Genomic DNA, 20,480 nt, shown 5'->3' on the forward strand with positions numbered 1-20,480 from the left:
TGTACCCAGGAGCAGGGACTTACCCCGGGACTGGGGGAGCTCCTGAAGGGTTTGGGCAGGGGAGTCACGGGGCCAGGCTCTTGAAAGGAGAGCAGATGCAGGAGGTCACAAGAAGGCGGAGGAAGAAGTTGCCAACCTTCTCGGGTTGTCAGCTTTTCTTGGGAGAGCAGATTTCTTTATTGTTTTTATGGCTCTTTGTCAGCTCCCCAAGGAACTGATGAAGGGAGGCTCTAATAGAACTGGACGGCAAGCTCCCATTCACACCTGAGGGAATTGAGGCCCAGAGACCTCAAGTGACTTTGCTGAGGCCACAAAGCATTCAAAGATTAGACCAAGTGCCTTTCTTTCTTTCTTTCTTCTTTCTTTCTTTCTTTCTTTCTTTCTTTCTTTCTTTCTTTCTTTCTTCTTTCTTTCTTTCTTCTTTCTTTTTTTTTTTTTAAGATTTTATTTATTTATTCATGAGAGACACACAGAGAGAGGTAGGGCTGTGGGATCACACCCCAAGCCAAAGGCAGATGCTCAACCGCTGAGCCACCCAGGCATCCCCCAAGTGCCTTTCTTACCTATTTCAGCGGCGTCTGTTAGGAAGGTCTGAGGCCCCAGCCTGTGTGAACTCTGGCTTCTTGGGGTGATCCATGTAAAGAAGCTCCCCAGAAGCCCCCATCAAATGGGCACTGGGGGCAGAGGTGGGGGGCGGGGGAGTTGGTCTTGTCTCCAGCATTGAATCTTCTATAAGGGGACGCCAGGGGCATTGGCTGTGTGTCCTGGGGACCCAGTGCAGTGACACCCTCCCCCCACCCCAGCCCTCCTGGCCGCAAGCCAAGGAACAGGCCGAGATGTATAGGGGGATTGTGCCCTGTGGCCAGGCGGCCCTGGGGCGCGCTGGCCCGAGAAACAGGAAATAGCTGGGTTTGGGGAAGTTGCGTGGCCTGGCCAAGCCAAGCCAGCCCGCCATCGGCTGGGCAGCCCTCACTATGTCCCTATCAATGCCTCGTTTGAGGCTCACACAGGGGTCCTTTGACAGGGCTGAGTTGGGACCCACTGAGAGGGCCTGTTTGAGCTGGATGCCCGGAAAGGAGCTGGCCCCAGGAAAGCATGGGCTGCGCGCAGGCTGGGCAGGTGAGGGCGGCCCGTGCAAGCGCTGTCTGTCCGAGGGAAGGAGAGTCTGAAAGATTAAATCTGGGTCCCTGAGCGTCAGTTTCTCAGGACTGTCATGGTAGCAGGAATGTTCCCCCAGTATTGAGTAGACTTCAGTGTCATCTCTGTGACTCTCCCACCTGCCCCGTGTGGCCGGCGCTGGGTGATGATTAATCCAGAGGCTCAGAGCCAACAAACCACTTGCCCAAAGTCATGATCAGTTGGAGGGCAGAGCTGGGGTTTGACTCCGACAGGCCTGACCGGAATCTGGGCTTGTCCCTCTGGTCCTTTCTGGCCTACCTCAGCCATCCCACAAGCTGAGCAGATCAAGGGCATGATTTTAGAAGCTCAGGAAGCCCCTGGAAGCTAGACTGATGTATGACCATCGTTGTGCACCTGGCACTGAGGACAGGCCTACTCAAGAGCCCCGGTGCCACCTGTGGTGGAAGACAGGGGTCCATTATGAGTGCAGGGCCCAGACAGAAAGAAGGCTGATGGGGGAAGTGGCCCAGGGGAGGTAGGGGGTGTGAACTCAGGCAGTGGCCACGGGGCTGGGTAGATTCAAGAGGCATTTGGGAAGCAGGACCCTTCAAGGCCCGGATGTAGAAGTGAGGAAGAGAGAGCATCAAGGCTGGTGCCCATGTCTGGAGAGCATTTGAGATGGTGGCGCCCAGCTTTGAGCTGAGGACAGGGAGCAAAAGAGGATGTGCTGAGTTTTGCTTGCATTTGTGCTACCTTGCAGCACACACGATGGGAATGCTCAGGAGGCAGCTATGGCTATAGGTCTGGAGGTCAGGAGAGTGAAGAAGGAGGCAAGTTGGGATGTGAGTGTCATCTGTGGACACGTGGCTGGGATGTCATTTGGGTGGGGTGTCATCGAGGTCCATGGAGGTGTTAACCCATCGTGGGACATAATGCTGACCTGTGGCCACCCTGTGCCCTTAGATGAAAGCCCATGCCTCCTTGTCCCATCCAGCCTCTGACTTCCCACCCTGTCTGACTGCTTGTAGAGCCCATGAGCAAGCAGCATGTGTGAGGCCTGATGGACACATGAGAGGGCTCATCTGCAGTGGAGTGGCCCCGAGGGGCCGTGGACAAGATGGGCACCCATTACGCCTCAGCAGCCAGGGGCGTGGGGATGAGTATCCCTACACTGCAGATGAAGAACCCTTGCCCTGTGCTTATAGGCAAGTTCTCCACTTTGTGGGGGCCCTTCAGACTTCTGGAGAAACCAGATTCATGTTCCCTTAGGCACCCCGGGGATGTCCCCAGTTTGCAATGAAAAGTATCGAGAAAAGTACTCCCCAGGTTAAAGGAAGGGGATGAGCCACCCTTGGGCTCACCTTGGGTTTTTCTGGGTGATGCTGGAGCCTCTGCTGTGGGTGTAAGGAGCCGCTACTGTGTGTCTCTGTGCCCTACCTGCCTGGATGGGCTCTCTGGGAGCTGCTCTCACATTCCAGTTTCGTGGCACTCCAGGAGGAAGCTTGCATAATTAGCCACCAAGAGTATTCTGATAGGGGGTGGGCTTGGCATCCAGCAGCCATGGCCCTAAATAAACAGAGTCCATCTGGTCAACCTGAGTGGCCGAGCTGGTCAGACGGGACACTGGCCTTGCAGCTTCCTCTGCTCCACATGCTGGGAGGACAACCCAGGTAGAGGGACAGCCCAGGCAAAGACCTAGAGATGGGGCCACGTGTCAGGGGGGTGACTGCAGCCTGGGAGTCTCACCTCTGATGACTCACCGCTTACAATAGGAGGAATACAGTGAGCTCACCACTGTTCGCACATCTGCATGTGCTCTTCTGAGGTCTCCAGAGGCTCTGTTCTGAAGTTGAGGGGAAAATAACAGGGACTTCCTGCAGGCAGCACGAAGAGAGGTGAGGTATTCTGGAAAATGGAGGAGAAATACATTGTATTCTGTGAGCTGGAGGATTATATTAAACTCTGAGCTGAAATCTTTAGGAGGAGAGAGACAAATCGAAATGCCCTGGGAGAGGGCACCAGGCTGGTAAGGAACCCAAATCCACGTGCTGTGGAAGATGGGGGAGGAAATGAGGCTGTTTCCACCAGGGAAGATTCCACTCAGTGGGGCCCTGACCATGATCTTTCCGGTCACTGAATTTGGTAAACAGGAGACCTGCTTGTCCTCCGAGCTGGATGGATCGTGCTGGAGAACAGCAAACTCTCTAACCAACAGGTGTCCTACCATAGGCTGGACAACAGCTTTCCGAGACAGTGAGAGTTTCTGTTTCATACCAGAGGGCGGATGAGATTGTGGACTACCTGAAGAACTCAGAAATTCAGATTCACTGAGTCTGAAATGGACTCTGGGAATCTATTTTTCTTTTGAGAAATTCTTTTTTTTTTTAAGCATCTTATTTATTCATTTGATAGAGCAGATAGAGAGAGAGAAAGAGAGAGCACACACAAGTAGGCAGAGTGACAGGCAGAGGGAGAGGGAAGGGCAGGCTCCCCGCTGAGCAAAGAGCCCCTGATGCGGGGCTCGATGTGGGGCTCGATCCCAGAACCCTGGGACCACGACCTGAGCTACTCAGGTCCCCATCTTTTGGAAAATCTTAACCAATCTCTAGATATTGATAGTTGTGGTTTACTAAAGGAAGTATAAAACAGAGAAAAACTCATAAATGCAGGTAGGTGAGGATTCTGCAGGTCCCGGCTGGCCGGCTGGCCGCAGGGTGTGGAATAGGCATGTCCCCCCTCCCCTTGCCTGCCCCATCTGTCAGAGGCCTGTTCTCCTCCACCCCCACGAGGGCCCCACATGCATCCTCATCTTCCTCTCCCACACCTGGGAAAGCTTTGCCTTAGCTTTGTTTAAAGCCCTCCCCAAAGCAGCTCCTGAGACACAGACTTGGGTGCAGGTGGCTTATTAGGGCGGTGGCCCCAGGAAATACAATGAGAGGGGAAGCGAGGCGAGGACGGCATATAAGCGAGAAGGGCACTGAGATACGGGGTCGCTTCTGCAGGCAGTTGGGGTTCCCTCCTGCTGGGGACCTTCTGAGGAACCCTGAGGAGCCTGTGCCAGAACTGTCCAGGAGAGAATGGGGAGCTATGTGTCCCTGGCCCCTCTCCCCCACTGGCTGAGGGCTGCCCCAGGGATGTGCATCCCCTAGGCTGTCCTCTCACTGTCCTTGTGCGTGGGAAGTGCCCACACATGGTGGGCTGAAGGTCCCTGGGAGTGGGACCAACCGGCTGTGCCATGGTTCCCAGCGCTAAGCCTAAGCCTCCCCTCCAAATGCTCTTTCCTCCTCGCAGCGTGCTTGACTGTGGGAGCCAACCCCCACGGAGGCTCCACACCTGCCCCTCGAGTGGGGGCTGACCCTCTGGCCCCAAGAAGGCAGCCAGCATGGATGGACTCTATTTTTGACAGCTTCTCCAGGTGAGTCTGAAGTTGGCTAGGCTGGACATACTGCTCTACATGAACTTTGAGTTTCCTTCAGAGCTCCAGAGTCAAGATTTTATGTTTTCCCCCAAAGCAAAACAAGTCACCATTTATTGAGCACAGCTTGGGATCATGTGCTGGTGCAAAAGGCAGAGCCTCTATCTTGGAGGCCCCCATGGGCTCACAGGGCAAGAGCCACTAAAACCAGTCAGTAAAACCTGAAGTCGAGTCTGCTTTGGGGAAGGAAAAAATTATGCTTTGAGAGCACGGAGGCGGGAGTGGTGACTCACTCAGTGACAGAGAAGGGAGGGGACAGGAGGGAGACTGGGACCTGGAAAAGGTGACAAGAAAGACTGTGAAAAGGCTTGAGTGCCCGGTTGTCTGAATTTTCTTTTTCCTTTCCTTTCCTTTTTTTTTTTTTTTTTTTAATTAAATTTATTTATTGGAGAGACAGCACCAGTAAGTGAGCACAAGCAGGGGAGCAGCAGGGGGAGAGGGAGAAGCAGACTCTCCACTAAGCAGAGAACCTGATGTGTGGCTCAGTTCCATCCCAGGACCCCGAGATCATGACTTGAGCTGAAGGCAGCCTCTTAACCAATGGAGCCACCTAAGTGACCCTGAATTTTCACCTAGAAGTGGTATAGGGCCAATAAAAGCTTTTTTTTTTTTTTTTTTTTTTTTCCACTTGGGAAGGTGACAGAGTGTCACTGGCTCACTAAATACCTCCTTGCTACCCCTGGGCTTCTAGGCAGAATCAGGCGACGTGCACTCCTTATCAGAGGGCGTTAAGAGAGACACTTGCTGTCTCTGTCTCGTTCACGTGGCCGGAAACAGAAGACGCAGAAATTCTGGGATAGTCAGGTGGAGGTGGCTTTGGGAAAGAGCCTGTGCAGGGGAGCCACGTGTTCAGCACCAGACTGTGTCATGAGAGAGAACCGCACGCTTGAGTTAAGCCACGGCCATCTGAGGGCCTAGTTGTTACGGCAGCTCAGCCGGTCCTATTCTAACTAATACAAGAAGGCGAGGCGGAAACAACAGATTTGGATGTGACCTTAATCCGTGTCGTTCTCAACCATCCTGTGACAGGGGCGCTGAGGTCCCCACTTTACAGACGTGAAGCAGAAGAGCAGAACAGTGAAGGGCTTCGCCTGAAGCCAGCGCAGGGAGTCACGCCCGGCTGTGTCTGGTTCCGAAGCTCTGCGCTCTATGGGATTCCTCAAAGTCGGGCACGCGTGCCACTGGGAGAACGCAAGGTAATTTTTTGGTGATGTGCGGATGCAGAAGTTAAATTTAATTAGTTTCGGATTTATCTGAAGGCCTACTGGAATACGTTTATAAGGTGTTCATCAACCCAGAGATTTCACGGCTGTTATTTCTTAGGAGGAGGAGGAGAATGTTTCTTGCCAAGTGAGTTGGTTGGTTTGGAGTTAATTAAAGAAGCAGAGTAAATAAATAAGAGTAAAGGTATGTGTGGATCCAGCCAAACTGCGAGGCTGGGGGATCAGGGAGGAGGTGGCATGCTGCCCTGGACCACGTCGCCTCTCTGGTCAGGGGCGCGCGACATAACCAGGTTTGCTCTTCAGGAAAAGAGCGGAGCCTTGGGGTCCGCTGGGGGGAGTCCTGCGCCCCGGCCCCCCGACCGCGCCTGCCCCGGGCCCCTAGCTTTAGCGCCGAGCCTCTCTCGGATAAAACACTAAAGGCTTTAAGTTTCTGGAAACCCGAGGTGTGTGAAAACAAGGAGAGGGAACAGCGGGAGCCCTTCACGGCTGCCCGTCTGACTCGGGAGCATTTTTTTCCTCTGGTTCATACCGGACACACTGTTCCTGATTTTCATTCCTGGGGGTGGGGGGGGGGATGCTTCACATTTTGAAAACACAAATATTTATTTTCTTTTCTCAATGTATAGGCTGAACTTCCTCCCTCTCAGCCCGGTGTGGAATGTGAAAGCTGCCCCTTTCTTGGGGGGGGAGCCTAGCTCTGGTCCTGAAAACGTACCTGTGGCACATTTCTGTGGCCCTGCTAATGAGCGGACGGTGACACAGAGAAGGCGCCTGTGTTCCTCCGGGGAGCCCATAGAACTGCCATTCAGAGGCGGAGCTGAAAGAGCTGTTTCATGGGCCCAGCTGCTGGCCCGGCCAGGACAGCCGCGTACCCCGAGCTCGGCCGCGGCCCCCGAGCATCCTCGGGGAGGGGACGTGGCCAGGAGGCTGCGGCTCACGTTCTCCCCGTGCAGCTCCAGCAGGGCCACGGCCGCTGCAGACCCCGGCCTGACCCTGGGCGGTTCGCAAGGAAATGGAGCCCGTGTGTCACCTGCTTCTTCTTTTAAGTCATCTCTTCATTTGCTTGCCAGATATACCCTGTTCCAGCGTCGTGCCCGATACCCTGTTCCAGCATCGCGCCGGGTCCCGAGGGTCAGTGGTGGCTGAGTCAGGCCAGACCCCCACTTGGAAGGAGCCGACACCTGGGGGAGGCGGTTAACACGTTTATGACCCAGTTTTGGGAAGCGAGAGGCACCCCCGTCCTTCTGCCCTGCAGTGTCTTTGGAGAAAAGAGTGACACTTCAAAGTCGTCAAGGGAAAAGAGACTGGCAGCCTCGACTAGTGTTTGGAGCTGGGGACAGCTATGAATGATACGAATAAATGAAATATAAATGGGAGACGTCAGAGGGAAATGCTATTTGCTTCCTCCTTCTCTAAACCTGGGGCGAAGAGGGATGAGGCCTGGGTTCCAGGCTGGGCTCTGCCCCTATACTGGCTGGGTGGCTTCAGGCAAGTCATGAACTTCTCTGGGCCTCGGTTATCTCATCTGCCAAATGGGCTGATGCCCTTGGAGCTGCTGACCTCACAGGTTGGTTTGGAGAACGAGGAGACACAGTAATAGAGCGTGGCTGCCATTATTGCTACAGATTGTGAGACTATTGGTTGGGTCACTTAAAAAAAAAGTCTGTGCATTTCTTTTAGAGGCATAGCTTACACGGAGTGAGGCACACAGGTCTTAGATGTCAACGATTCTGTCCCCTGGAAAGATAATCCTTTGACCCTCATCTCCCTCCTTCTGTCTTCTCATTGCCTCCCCATGTGGTTCCAGTGAGGCAGGGGAGGCAAGAACTACCATTCCCACTACATGATAATAAGCTGAGGCCCAGAGAGGTTAAGTTACCAGCTCTGGATCACACAGCTTTTCAGCAACAGGTGGGGATCTGAACCTGGGTCTCTCAGTTAGCCAAGCCTGTGCTCTTTCCATGTTATGCCATCAATTACTGGACCCACAGGTAGCAGCAGGGGCCATCCCTGGTGACGTTCCTTTATTTACAATCCTTTGTTTTTGCCTTTCAATGCAGACCCTGGGCTGGGCTCAGATGCAGGGATGAATCAATCAGACTCTTGCCAGTTCACGGGTGAGACACATAGCAGGTGTCTTTGGAGAAGAGGGTCCTAATCCAGGAGGAGCAGGGGAGAGGTGGGCACGGAGAAGGCACCTCCACCGAGCTACACCTATGCAAGTGGGGTGGCTGAGAGCACTGGCCTGGGGCCTTATTCTGGCCAGTGATACAATTTCTTCTTTTTAAAAAAGATTTATTTGTTTATTTGAGAGAGAGATTGCACACACGTGCATGTGTGCAGGGGCATGGCAGGGGTAGGGGGTAGCGGGGAGGGGCAGAAGGAAAGGGAGAGAAAATCTCAAGCAGACTCCCCTCTGAGCACAGAGCCCATCTCGGGGCTTGATCCCATGACCCTGAGATCATGACCTGAGCCGAAACTGAGTATTGGACATTTAACTGACTGAGCCATCCAGGCGCTCCTGGCAGTGATACTTCCTAGCAGTGTGACTTCAGACAAGTTACTCTCTGTTTTTCAGTTCTTCTGGAAAAAGGGGGTAATAATAGTAGCTGTGTCAGGGTTGTCAAGGGAATTAGATGAGACAGTTCATAGAACCCTGCTCCTCTAATCCCCCCCAGGAGGTAGGCTCAGAGAGGTGAAGCAACTGGCCCACGGTCACACAGGTAGCACATAGCAAACCCAGGTAACATGGCTTCAAGTCTGTGCTCCCCACCGTCCTCTCTGCTGCCTTGTGCATACATGTTCGTTCCAACGATGATCTGGAAAGATTCTGTTAGGCAGAGAGTGAAGAGGAGGAAGGGCATTTGGGGTGGGTGACCCTGCATGTGCAAAGGCCTGCAGGGCAGCTCTGAGACCCCAGGTATAGTTGCCCAGCAGGGAGAAGGTGTGGAGAGGAAGGGGACAGCTGAGCTGGAGCAGGGGAAGCGCCCTGGATGAGGAAACGGATGCAGGTGAGAGAAGCAGGGGTGTGGGGGTGAGGGTGCAGGCCAGGGCTTGAGGCCATGGGCTGGGCTTTCCCTGGGCTTGGAGTGGCAGCTTTGGGCCGGGGCAGGCTCCAACCCCTGGAGGAGCCACCCTCCACCCACCTGAGATTTCCTGAGTTTCAGCTGCAGCTCTGGTTGCTTCTGCAGGCAAAGGAGCCCTTGTGGTCCGAGGGGCCTCTTGAGCCCCGGCCAGGTGGCTCCCTCCCATTCTGGGCACACACACACCTCCATTCAGCCTGGGCCACGCCCCCCCAAGGGGGCTATGGCCCGGGCAGCCGCCCCCGCGTCAGTGGGGGCCGCCCGGCTGGGAGGCTGGGCAGCAAGGTTGATAAGACCGGGCCCCCACCGGCCCCCACCACTGTGCCGGCCGCTGCCCACGCTGCCAGAACCATGAGGCTCATCTCTGGCACCAGCCTCGTGCTGTGTGGCCTGCTCCTGCTGCTCCAGGTCCCGTGCACACTGGGCCTCGCCCCCCAGTCCAGAGGTGAGGGGGTCCATGTGAGGTGGGGGACACTGGGTGAGTGGCCTCTGACCAAAAGACTGGGGGTGCTGGGTTCTGAGATGAGCAGAGGTTAAATGGGGTCCACCAGGGGCTGGGGCAGAAGACAGGGAGGCAGGGGTGGCAGTGGGCTGACGCAGGAGCAGATAGCAACGGTGACATTCATAAGGGCCAGGGGAGGGGTGACCCTCAGCCTGTTCTATTGGGCCTCTCACTGCAGCTTTGGAGCCTTCCCTGGGGCTCCTCAGCTCCCAGGCCACCCTCAGGGACCATGCATCCTGCAAGGGCCGCAGTCTTGTGGGTGGCTGAAGGCAGAAGCTGGAGCTGCAGCAGGCCCAGGGCCAAGCCCAAGCCCCGTTGAGTGCAGCTCTGGGGTGGCCAGGACCCCATCTGCCTGTCACCAGCCCATCAGGCATATCTGGGTGTGGGCTCCTACCTGCTGAACTGCTCCCAGAGCTTCAGCCTTGGGCACTGAATCCCGGCTCATCCTATACAGAGGGGTAAACTGAGGCCAAAGAAGAGACACCCTGCCTAAGACTACTTAGTGGCTCCTGATCCACTGCTCCTTGGTGTGACTAATTCCCTCACCCTCTCTGTGTCTCAGTTTACCCATTGGGAGCTTAAACTAGTAGGGACCAGGGTGTGGTTGCACCTAAGGTCCCTTGGGGAACTCTGATACTGGGGCGCTGGGGCTGGGGGCCTGGGACAGGCCAGCACCCCTTCCCTCTCCTGAGCCTTCCTGCATCCTCACTTGGGAGTGGCTCTGCTCTGTTCTGAGGCCAGGCCAGTGACAGTACCAAGCAGTGACCCTTCTTTTCCCCACTGGACGGGAGAAAAGCCGAGGCTCCTAAAAGGTGCCGTGAGCTGCCCAGGGCCACAGGGTGGCTGGGCCGGGATTCGAACCCCGCTCTGCTTCATTCCAGCTCTGTGCACTTCCCAGCACATGGTGCTGCCTCCCGGGGTGTCCGGAAAGACATGCCTCCGCCTCTGTGGGGATGCGTCTTAGGAGCCCCTGCCCCCTGCCCACGGACACCAGCCAGCGGGCTCCTTGGGGCTGAGGGAAACTGGGCTCACTTTGGTGACTGGTTCTGATGCTGAGATGAAAGAGGCCAAGCCGATGGGCCCTGCACTGGTCCCTGGGCTTGTGCCCCCCACCCCCCCACCCTCTCCAGGAGAAATGCTGCTCTTGCTGGGGCCGCCACTCTGGGCCAAAGTCCGAGAAGTGTGTCTTAAAGCCTGTCATCTCCTTTGTTGCCTCTGGGGCACCAGCTGCGTGGTGGCACCTTACACCTGCTCCTGCTCGGGCCCCAAGGGATCCTATAAAGAGGAGGTTGTCAGGTCACTGTACCGACGAGGAAACCCAGCTCAGAGAGGTGCAGGGAGTTGCCTGAGGCTGACAGCTGAGCCTCAGTGTTTCCCACGGGGCTGAGTTGGGGGGGGGCTTTGGCAAGTAGTTTGTCCCGGGGTCTACATGCTGACAGAAGGACCCCACCGGCCTGGCTCAGGTTTAGTCCACACTGCCAGGGGCCTCAAGTCTAGATCTAAGTAGCCCCTGACCTTTGCCTCCTGCTCTCGCCCCTCCCCTCCTCCCCCGTCCCCTCGCAGGGCACCTCTGTCGGACCCGGCCCACGGACCTGGTGTTTGTTGTGGACAGCTCGCGCAGCGTGCGGCCTGTGGAGTTCGAGAAGGTGAAGGTGTTCCTGTCGCAGGTCATCGAGTCGCTGGATGTGGGGCCCAATGCCACCCGGGTGGGCGTGGTCAACTATGCCAGCGCCGTGAAGCAGGAGTTCCCTCTGCGGGCCCACGGCTCCAAGGCCGCGCTGCTCCAGGCCGTGCGCCGCATCCAGCCGCTGTCCACGGGGACCATGACTGGCCTGGCCATCCAGTTCGCCATCACCAAAGCCTTCGGCGACGCCGAGGGTGGTCGTGCCAGGTCCCCCGACATCAGCAAGGTACAGGTCCCAGCCCTCCCCGCCTGCGTCCTGCTGTGTACCGCCTGCGTGATTCTTGAACCTGGCTTACGGTTGTGTATTAGACCCCGCTAAGCCAAGTGGCAGACCTGGGGTGTGAGCCCATCTTTCCCCACCCTCTGACCACAGGACCTCAACCTGGCGAGCGCTTGATTATTTCGATTTAGTTAACCTTGGCTCCCGGAGGCCGACTGAGGCGGTCCAGATGCTTGGAAGTTGGCGCCTGTCTGGATCGGGGCCCCCACTCCCCTGGACTAGCTGTGCCACCCCGAGCCATGCGTGTGGCTCCTTGGCTCAGTCCCTTCACTCATCAGATGACAGTAATGCAGCTCCTTCTCCAGGGGCTGTCGGGAGGACTCTCGACAGCTTGGAGTGCTCAGAACAACGCCTGGCCCCACCAGGCCCCACCTAAGGGTTAGCTCATTTTTTATTTAATAAGCCTCTGAGCACGGGGGTTCAGAAAATTGAGGTGATGCACCGTAAGCAGACGTCAGTATGGGGACTTCACAGACCTGGTGCCCACAGTGTGACTTCCGGGACTCAGCCCAGGGCCTGCGGGGCCAGTCAGGTGTTCTCTCCCATGGTGGTCGCATCTCCCCTTCATAACCCTCAATGGCCTTTTACCTGCCCAGGCCCTCAGCCTCAGGGACGTACTTTCTTACCACTGTGCAGGACACGCCTGATGCACGAGTGCCAAATGCACACAATCGTGCTCCGAGGTGGTGTCCCCATTTCACAGATGAGGAAACTGAGGCACAGGGGATCTCAGTGTCTTGTCCAGTTAATTAGTGGTAGGAATGTCTACATACAATAGCACATAATCCTGGCATTACAGCCCTTAGAGAAATGGCCTGTTAGGCAGGTCATCCGTTGTGGGGGCTGTTTACAAGCGCTGAGGTGAGGTTGATGCCATTGCCATTGAGAGGCTATGGTGACCTGGATGGTGGTGACGTCTGTCACCAGTTAATTATGTCAGCTCAGATCGGAGTAGTGGCCTTGGGTGGTCATATGAGGACGGAGAGAACCAACTCCCCCAGACCTGGGGCATCCAGCCTAGAATTCACCTGCGGGAAGCCCCTTCCAGGTGGGCTCAGAGTACCGAGGCTGGATTGAAGGTGAGCGGTCGGGGTTCCAGGAGACAGTGCGTCTCGGGGGAGTGCGGCAGCCTGCGGCAGTGGACAGTCACAGAGAGGCGACCTTGGGCCTCTGGTAGGGAAGGGATGGTGCAAGATCCCTCCCCGGGGGGCCAGGGCGGCCACAGGGAAAGCAGTCCTTCGCCTTCTTGGCACCGTACCAGGAATGGTCTCCTAGAGGACTCAGGCAGGTGAGCCGCATTTCCAGCGCAAGCCTGTCTCAACCACTATCCTACGGGTCAGGGTGGGGACCCAGGTCATGGCAGAGAAGCAGCCAGCGGGGCGGGAGGCTGAGTCTCCCCAGATGAGAGGTCCCTGGCTTCAGGGCAGGCCCAGGTGCGGGTGGTGAGGGCCCGGCCCAGCCCCAGGGTCCCTGCTGTCTCCCTCCCCAGGGCACAAGCGGGGGAGCCCTGGGGGAGGGGCGCGGACAGTGCTCTCCCCTACGGAAAGGGCAAGTAGCGTCCTGGGGGATGGAGGGAGACGAGCCCCCCCTGCAGGTGCGGCCCCCCTCCGGGGCCTGGGGGTGGCGGGCCTGGAGGCAGAGCCGCCGTTCATGGGCCTCGCCCGCCCTCTGGCGGCCACGGCGCGGAGCTGCATGGCGTCCCGCACGGGTGTCAGGCGGGCTCTGTCCGCAGAGACGCCAGTCTGAGGGCGGAGGCGGGGTCCTGCGCCCGCCTCATCACAGAGCCGCCTGCCCGATGGCGGAGACGCCCCCAGGCCCTGGTCGGACGGCACAGCGCCTCAGCCGTCTTTCGGTTCGAGGAAACCTGTTTCCTCTTCTGCTAGCCGGGTTCTCCCCCGCGGGGGGCAAAGCCCTGGCCGGGAATCGCATCCACCTGCCGCGGACTAGCTGTGTGACCGGGAAGCCACGTCGCCTCTCGGGCCGCAGTGTCGTCTTCTGCCAGCGGCCGGGCGGGGGGGGGGGGTCCTGGAGGGCTGAGCGGTCCAGCCCCGCGCGGGGGGCGGGGCGGGGGGGGCGGCCTGGTCCTCACGCGCCCCGCGTGGCGCAGGTGGCCGTCGTGGTGACGGACGGGAGGCCCCAGGACAGCGTGCGGGACGTGTCTGCACGGGCCCGGGCCAGCGGCATCGAGCTGTTCGCCATCGGCGTGGGCCGCGTGGACAAGGCCACGCTGCGGCAGATCGCCAGCGAGCCGCAGGAGGAGCACGTGGACTACGTGGAGAGCTACGGCGTCATCCAGAAGCTGTCCAAGAAGTTCCAGGAGGCCCTCTGCGGTGCGCCGGGGGGCGGGGCCGGCGGGGGCGGGGGGGCGAGGGCGGGGCTCGGGCATCGGGGCGGGGGGGCGGGCGGGGAAGGGGCGGGGCCTGGGGGGGGGCGGGGCTAGGGGAGGGGGCGTAGGGGATGGGGGTCGGGAAGGGGAGCGGGGGAGGGGGGGCGGGGCAGGGGAGGGGGGGGGCGGGCCAAGGAGGGGGGCGGGCCTCGGGCCTCGGGGCGGGGCGGGGCGGGGCGGGGGCGGGGCAGGGGATCACGGGAGGGGCCCGGCAGGAAGTCAGATTACCGGCGGTGCGTAGCGGGTCCGAGCTTGGGCTGGCAGGTGGTCCCGGCCCTGGGCTGGGGGCCTGGGGCTCGGACCTCATCCGGTTGGGGGCCTTGGTTTCCCAGAGTGTGTGAAGGTCCACCCTGGCTGGGATGTCCAAGGCCGTGTGGCCGTGAGATTCTGAGCCTCCTCTTGCGCCTGCAGTGGTGTCCGACCTGTGTGCCACGGGAGACCACGACTGTGAGCAGGTGTGCCTCAGCTCCCCCGGCTCCTACACCTGCGCCTGTCGGGAGGGCTTCACCTTGAACAGTGACGGCAAGACGTGCAACGGTCAGTGGCCTGGACGCAGCCCAGCCGGGGGAAGGCGGGGAGGGGAGAGAATGGGGCTTGGCCACTCTCCAGGAAGCCCATTCGAGCCTCTCTGTACTTTGCTTCTGGACTAGTCTGCAGAAATGATAGATGCCTTCTAGAACTTGGTGTCTGCAGGAAATTATCTTCTGACTTCTGTCCCTCTTTTTGTCACGGTGGGTGGAGGGTTTAATATGGCAGAAGGAGTTTTATAGCTTGAGTTCAAATCTTGGCCCCACTCCTGAGCTGTTCAATTTGATGGCTTCGGGAGCTTCTGTTTCCAACACCACAACCTTGGCTTTGTAGAGGGAGTTTTGAGGATAAAAATGGGATGGGATAATCCTCCCTATTGAGCTTGGTGTGTGATGGGTTCCTGACTATGAGTGGCCCCTATGCTTCATCTCCTCGCCTTCCTACCCTTCCCAGTCTGCAGTGGCGGTGGTGGCAGCTCGGCCACTGACTTGGTCTTCCTCATTGATGGATCCAAAAGTGTGCGGCCAGAGAACTTTGAGCTGGTGAAGAAGTTCATTAACCAGATCGTGGACACGCTGGACGTGTCAGACAAATTGGCACAAGTGGGGCTGGTGCAGTACTCAAGCTCCGTCCGCCAGGAGTTTCCGCTGGGCCGCTTCCACACGAAGAAGGACATTAAGGCGGCTGTGCGGAACATGTCGTACATGGAGAAGGGCACCATGACCGGGGCTGCCCTCAAGTACCTCATCGACAATTCCTTCACTGTGTCCAGCGGGGCTAGGCCTGGGGCCCAGAAGGTGGGCATCGTCTTCACGGATGGCCGGAGCCAGGACTACATTAATGATGCTGCCAAGAAAGCCAAGGACCTTGGTAGGTGATGCCTGGACCCTGAACACCACTGATGGCCGGGAGCACGTATGGAACAGCTCAACTGGAGTTTATTCTGTTAGTAGTGCCCTAAACCTCACTTCAGTATGAATGAGGAGGGATGGGTTTGTCCAACTCCTTTTTTTTTTTTTTTAAATTTGTTTTTTTTTTTATTTATGATAGTCACACAGAGAGAGAGAGAGAGAGAGAGAGAGAGAGAGGGGCAGAGGGAGAAGCAGACTCCATGCACCAGGAGCCTGACGTGGGATTCGATCCTGGGTGTCCAGGATCGCGCCCTGGGCCAAAGGCAGACACTAAACCGCCGCACCACCCAGGGATCCCTGTCCAACTCTTTTTTATCAGTGATGAGAAAATGAAGGCCCCAGAAAAGTAAGAAGCTGGTTTCAATGGCCCTTTTGTAGGTGGGGCTTAGAAATTTTCCAGTTGATTGTTCCCAACAGCGCACCAACTGTTGGAAGGCAGCCCCACTTTGGGACAAGCTGGAGTCTCCATTTTATCACCTATTTAATGAGGATAATAATAGTCGGCAGATGGCTGGTTATGGGGCTATATGGGATCACAAAGCTCCTGGGCCAGGGAATCAGTACAGGTCCTCAGTATCTTTGTCCTAGGCACTGTGCCTGTAATTCCAGAAGCTGCCACCAGAAGGCATCTGGTGTTGACTGCCTGGGCATTCCCCAGGAGGCTCAGCCACAGCTGCCTGGCCCCAGGGTCACTGTCACTCATCGTGTTCCTCCTGGCAGGCTTTAAGATGTTTGCTGTGGGTGTGGGCAACGCTGTGGAGGATGAGCTGAGGGAAATCGCCTCAGAGCCGGTGGCAGAGCACTACTTCTACACCGCTGACTTCAAGACCATCAACCAGATCGGCAAGAGACTGCAGAAGAAGATCTGCGTGGGTCAGTGAGGCCAGAGATGGCATTGATGGGAGGGGCAGGCGGGGCCCTGGGGTGGGGACCAGTGTGGAGCCATCCTGACACTGGATGTGGGTGGGGAGAAGCAGGAGCTGGGTTGGCACCTGGGTTAGAACCTGGAGGAGGGCTGGCCAGTCTCACGTTTACAACCAGCAAACATATGTGGAATATATTGAATGCTTGTCACATGCATGGCACTGGTGTTAGTGCTCTCCAAATATTTTTATTTTATTTTATTTTATTTTATTTATTTATTTATTTATTTTTTTAGTGCTCTCCAAATATTAATCATCCGATCCTAATTGGTAGAAATATTATTACTCCCATTTTGCAGACAGGAAACCCAGCCTGGAGGGGTGGAACAATCGTTAATAACCAGAGGAGCCAGGATTTGAGCCCTGCTACCTCCCCGGGTCCTCCCAGCGGTAGAGAGTACGGATTGCAGAGCCAGGCATGCCTGGGTTTGCATGTTTGCTCTGACACTAACTAGCTGTTGGCCACGATCACGTCTGTCTCACTTCTCTGGTTCTTTGCTTGTAAAATGACATTAATTGACTTCAAACCCGAAGTGTTGGATGAAGTCGCTGAGCTGACATAGACGGCCCTAGCAGCCGTGCCCTGCGTGCAGTAGGTGACCAGCACGGAGAGGCTATTATTGGAGGTTTTATCAGGGCTCTGAGGGGGTGGGAAGACATTCGGGGTTCTACCTCAGAACCCTACGTGTGTCTCCGTCTTCTCAGATCTCCCAGGTCCCCCCCACACACCCCCAAGACTCCCTAGTCCTGGCCCTGGGCTGTGATGGCTCCTCGCCCTCCTGCCAGGCCACCACTCACCTTCCCCTTTCTCTTTCCTACTTCCTGTCCACTCCAGAGGAAGACCTGTGTGCCTGCGAGTCCATTGTGAAATTCCAGACCAAAGTGGAGGGGCTGCTGCAGGCCCTGACCAGGAAACATATCCTTTCCCAGAGGCCATTGTGGGGCGGAGGGACGGGGAGAGGGAGCCACGCCCCTTGTGTGGGGGGTCCCAGGTAGGGCCTCTGCCTCCTGTTGGAGACAGGCTGGACTCTGGCCAGGTGGGCTGGCGTCAGCTTTGATGCTGATCCTGTCAAAAGCAGAGGCTCCAAGAGGGTAAACAGAGAAACTGAGGCAGAGGCCAAGATCTAGAGACTGGACACACATGCAGAGTCCTAGCTGTGCTCAGGAAAACATGGTGCCTGTGGACTCCCCATTTCTCAGGCTCTTGGCAGCACAACTAATAACAGTCTCCACTCAGATGAGGCTGGGCCGGGAACAGCTCCCCTGGCTCAGGACGAGGTGGGGGCCCAGGTGGGGGACCCAGCAGGCTGAAGCTGCCCCTGGGCAGGACTAGGCAGCTTGTAACTAGCTGGTTCTGAGGGCCATGAATGGGTAAGTTTTGACACTGGGGAGAACACATGCTGTAGATGGAGTGAGAGAACTCTCTGGAAGAGGGACTTTGCGGGAGGTGGGGGGGGGACACAGGAAGTGGGATCCCGGGTCTAGGCGCCACAGCCATCAGTGCCCTGCTCTGGTCAGCCTGCGCCTCTCCTTAACCCTGAGTCCACTGGAAGCTGTGAGTAAGCGGCTGGCCGTCTTGGAGAACAGGGTCGTCTGAGGCTGCCTGTCCCCGCCGCGGCCTCTCCGTCTCCCCACCCCAAATGCAGCCCACGGAGTCCTGCGCGTGTCCCCTAGAGCCCTGAGTTTAGTCTAGTTTTGCCATTTCGGTGACGGGAGTTGGGGAGAGGCAGGCCCCAGGCCTCCCCCTCTTCCACATCCTGCCAGCCCTGCTGGGTGCATGGGTGAGTGTGCTAGGAGCCTGGCAGCCTTTGGGAGCATGTATGTGTGAGGTAGCGTGCACATGTATGCGTGTATGAGGAGTGGCAGCCTTGGGAGCGTGTGTGTGTGTGTGTGTGTGTGTGTGTGTGTATGTGCAGGTGCCTGCCTGAGGGCGGGCGTGTATCTGGAGCAGGGATGTGTGTGTGTGAGAACACAGGGGTGAGCGTGAGAGGGACTGTGTTTGCATTTTTTTTTCAATTGAAAGCTTAATATATTCCTATTTTTTTAGTTAACCCTTTCCTGACTGCGAGTGCTGTGAATCTCTTTCCTGATTTTTCTATTCCCTTTTGAAAAACAATTAAAGATGATTTAATTTAAGCCCTGAATGGGGCTAGAGGCAGAGTGGTCATTTGAGGAGCGGGACGAAGGATGGTGAGGGCAGCGGGTACAGGGGGGGCCCCTGCAGGGGGGAGCAGTGGTGGGAATCGAGGTGAAGGCAGCTACTCCAGAGCCAGCGTGGGATCGTCCTGCCTTTACAGGCTCTCACTTCCTCTTCTAGCAACCCAGCCCCGGCAGACTTGAGTCCCCCCCCCCATTATACACACGGGATGCTGTGTCTGGGTGTTCGGATGATTTGCTCAGAGAGCGTCAGTTGGAGAGATGGGACTTGAATCTACAACTGCAAGACATTGAAGAAAAAGAAGAGCCATCGGCCTATCTGGTGCCATGGCTACCAGATAGGCCGATTCATTCATGCAGGCATGCAGACGACAAACAGAGCACAGGCCCATGTCAGGCAGTGCCGAGATGGTGGCCTACGAGACAGACACAGTCCCTGCCCTTAAGGAACTTAGAGTTGAATAGAGTGCCCTGTCACCCTCACCCCAGCTGGGAAACAGAGGGTGGGTTTAGGTTATAGCAGCAGCCTGTGGCCTGAGTGTGTGTGTGTTAGAGATGCTGGGAGGGTCCCAGCTGCACCTGGGCTGGCCCCAGGTTCCTCCCCACCCCAAACCCATGTTGGAGTACTCTTTTTTCCCCCTCCAACCCCAGCACAGAAGTTGGCAGTCCCCACCCCAGGGATGGCACATGAGAAAGACCCTCGACCTTCATGTCCCTCCCCAGCCCTCCCTGGGGTCTGCTGGCCTCGCCCAGTCCCCTCTGGACCCGTGCCCCCTGCCATCTCAGTCCCTTGTCTCCTAGAGTGGAGCCTGGGTGATTTTCTGAAGCCAGTCCTGTGTAATGGAGCATTTTTAGTGTTACTACTAGATTCACACTTGAGAGCCTGTAAAAGGCTTTTACGAGAGACTCACCATGCTGAAAGGCCTTCCATAGAGGCCATGCAAACAGGTGGAATTACACCCCCGTGCCCCCCAGAACTTAGTGGCTCAAAATGGCCATCTGTGATTGACATGACTCTGTATGTTGGCTGGGCTCTGCTGGTGGTTCTTCTGCTCCTTGTGGGGTCGGCTGGGGTCACACTCGTTTGGGTCTCAACAAGCCTGGAGCCTCCAGCACAGCCTGCTCGCCTATGCCAGGCCCACTCCTGCGACCACCGCCTGGGGAGACGGGGCGGGAAGGCTGGGCCTCTCTCTAGTTCTCTCTCCACGGATGTCCCCACGGGCTCTCCAGCGGGGGATCTGGACTTCTTACAGGGCAGCTCAGGGCTTCTGAAGGCCTTTTAGGTCTGGCGCCCCACATTCGCACCATGTGACTTTGGCTGCATTTTCTTTTCTTTCTTTCTTTTTTAAAGATTTTATTTATTTATTTGAGAGAGAAAGACTGAGCACAAACGGGGAGGGTGAGAGGGAGACAGAGAGGGAGAAACAGACTCCCCGCTGAGCTGAGAGTCCAACCTGGTACTCAATCCCAGGACCCTGAGATCAGGACCTGAGCCGAAGGCAGATGCTTAACCCACTGAGCCACCCAGATGTCCTTGTATTTTCTTGGTCAAAGCAATTTTAGGCCAGCCCAGATGCAAGGGGTGGGGAGTTACACTTGGCTTCTTCCATGGGGAAAGAGCAAGAGGAATTTGTGGCTACTTTTAATCTGCCGCAGGAGGTCATCCTCTGGTGTCCCTCTCTGGCTATACTCCCTGCCTTGGCAGCTCATGGCACCCAGGAAACCCTCGCATCAAAGTGAGATGTGCCTGAGCCTGTTTCTGTTCCCTGCAGTGGGAGAGCCCTGACTCAGCTGGTCTTTCACCTCCGTCTCCTACCCACGTGGTGGCCTTGGTGCTTCCCTCAGCTGCTAGGGAACTTGGTGGGGGCCCTTCCCCCATCTACATGCAAGGCAGAGGATACTGGCACCGCCTTGCAGGCACTGGAGGATGTAAATGAGGGGATGCGTGGGGAGCACCCAGCACAGGGCCCGCCCACACTTTGCACCCAGAGAGGAGTTGGCATCATTGCCACCATCTAGAGGATGGTTTCCTGGGCCTCAGGGACACATCCAAACCTGTGAGTCCCTGAGCACCTCCCTTGTTCCCATCTGGCGTCCGTGTCCCTTGAGACACTGTGGCCACCTGGTCTCCAGTGGCTGTGCCACCTGGGGCACCTGTTACCTGCTGGGAGACCAGTGTGTGCACCACGGCTCTAGCCCCTGCATCACG

General features: G+C 57.1%; 1 protein-coding gene across 1 annotated transcript; it reads left to right on the plus strand.

The window, feature by feature from the left end:
- The first annotated feature begins 9,192 nt into the window (after positions 1 to 9,192).
- Positions 9,193 to 18,266, plus strand: MATN1 (matrilin 1). The gene is made up of 8 exons (XM_038531340.1): positions 9,193 to 9,345; positions 10,966 to 11,312; positions 13,474 to 13,696; positions 14,164 to 14,289; positions 14,734 to 15,150; positions 15,912 to 16,064; positions 16,950 to 17,030; positions 17,662 to 18,266. Exons 1-8 carry the CDS (start codon positions 9,252 to 9,254, stop codon positions 17,709 to 17,711), a joined length of 1,491 nt encoding a protein of 496 aa, XP_038387268.1. The 5' UTR covers positions 9,193 to 9,251; the 3' UTR covers positions 17,712 to 18,266.
- The last annotated feature ends 2,214 nt before the right edge of the window (positions 18,267 to 20,480 follow it).

Source organism: Canis lupus, chromosome 2 (genome assembly GCF_011100685.1).
Source record: "Canis lupus familiaris isolate Mischka breed German Shepherd chromosome 2, alternate assembly UU_Cfam_GSD_1.0, whole genome shotgun sequence".
Taxonomy (NCBI): domain Eukaryota; kingdom Metazoa; phylum Chordata; class Mammalia; order Carnivora; family Canidae; genus Canis; species Canis lupus.

Excerpts from the sequence above, each read along its gene's own strand:
- MATN1 (XM_038531340.1), top strand. The coding sequence starts at position 9,252 with ATGAGGCTCATCTCTGGCACCAGCCTCGTGCTGTGTGGCCTGCTCCTG. Across the intron at positions 9,346-10,965 it reads CCTCGCCCCCCAGTCCAGAG|GGCACCTCTGTCGGACCCGG; the intron begins GTGAGGGGGTCC and ends GTCCCCTCGCAG. Across the intron at positions 15,151-15,911 it reads CAAGAAAGCCAAGGACCTTG|GCTTTAAGATGTTTGCTGTG; the intron begins GTAGGTGATGCC and ends TCCTCCTGGCAG.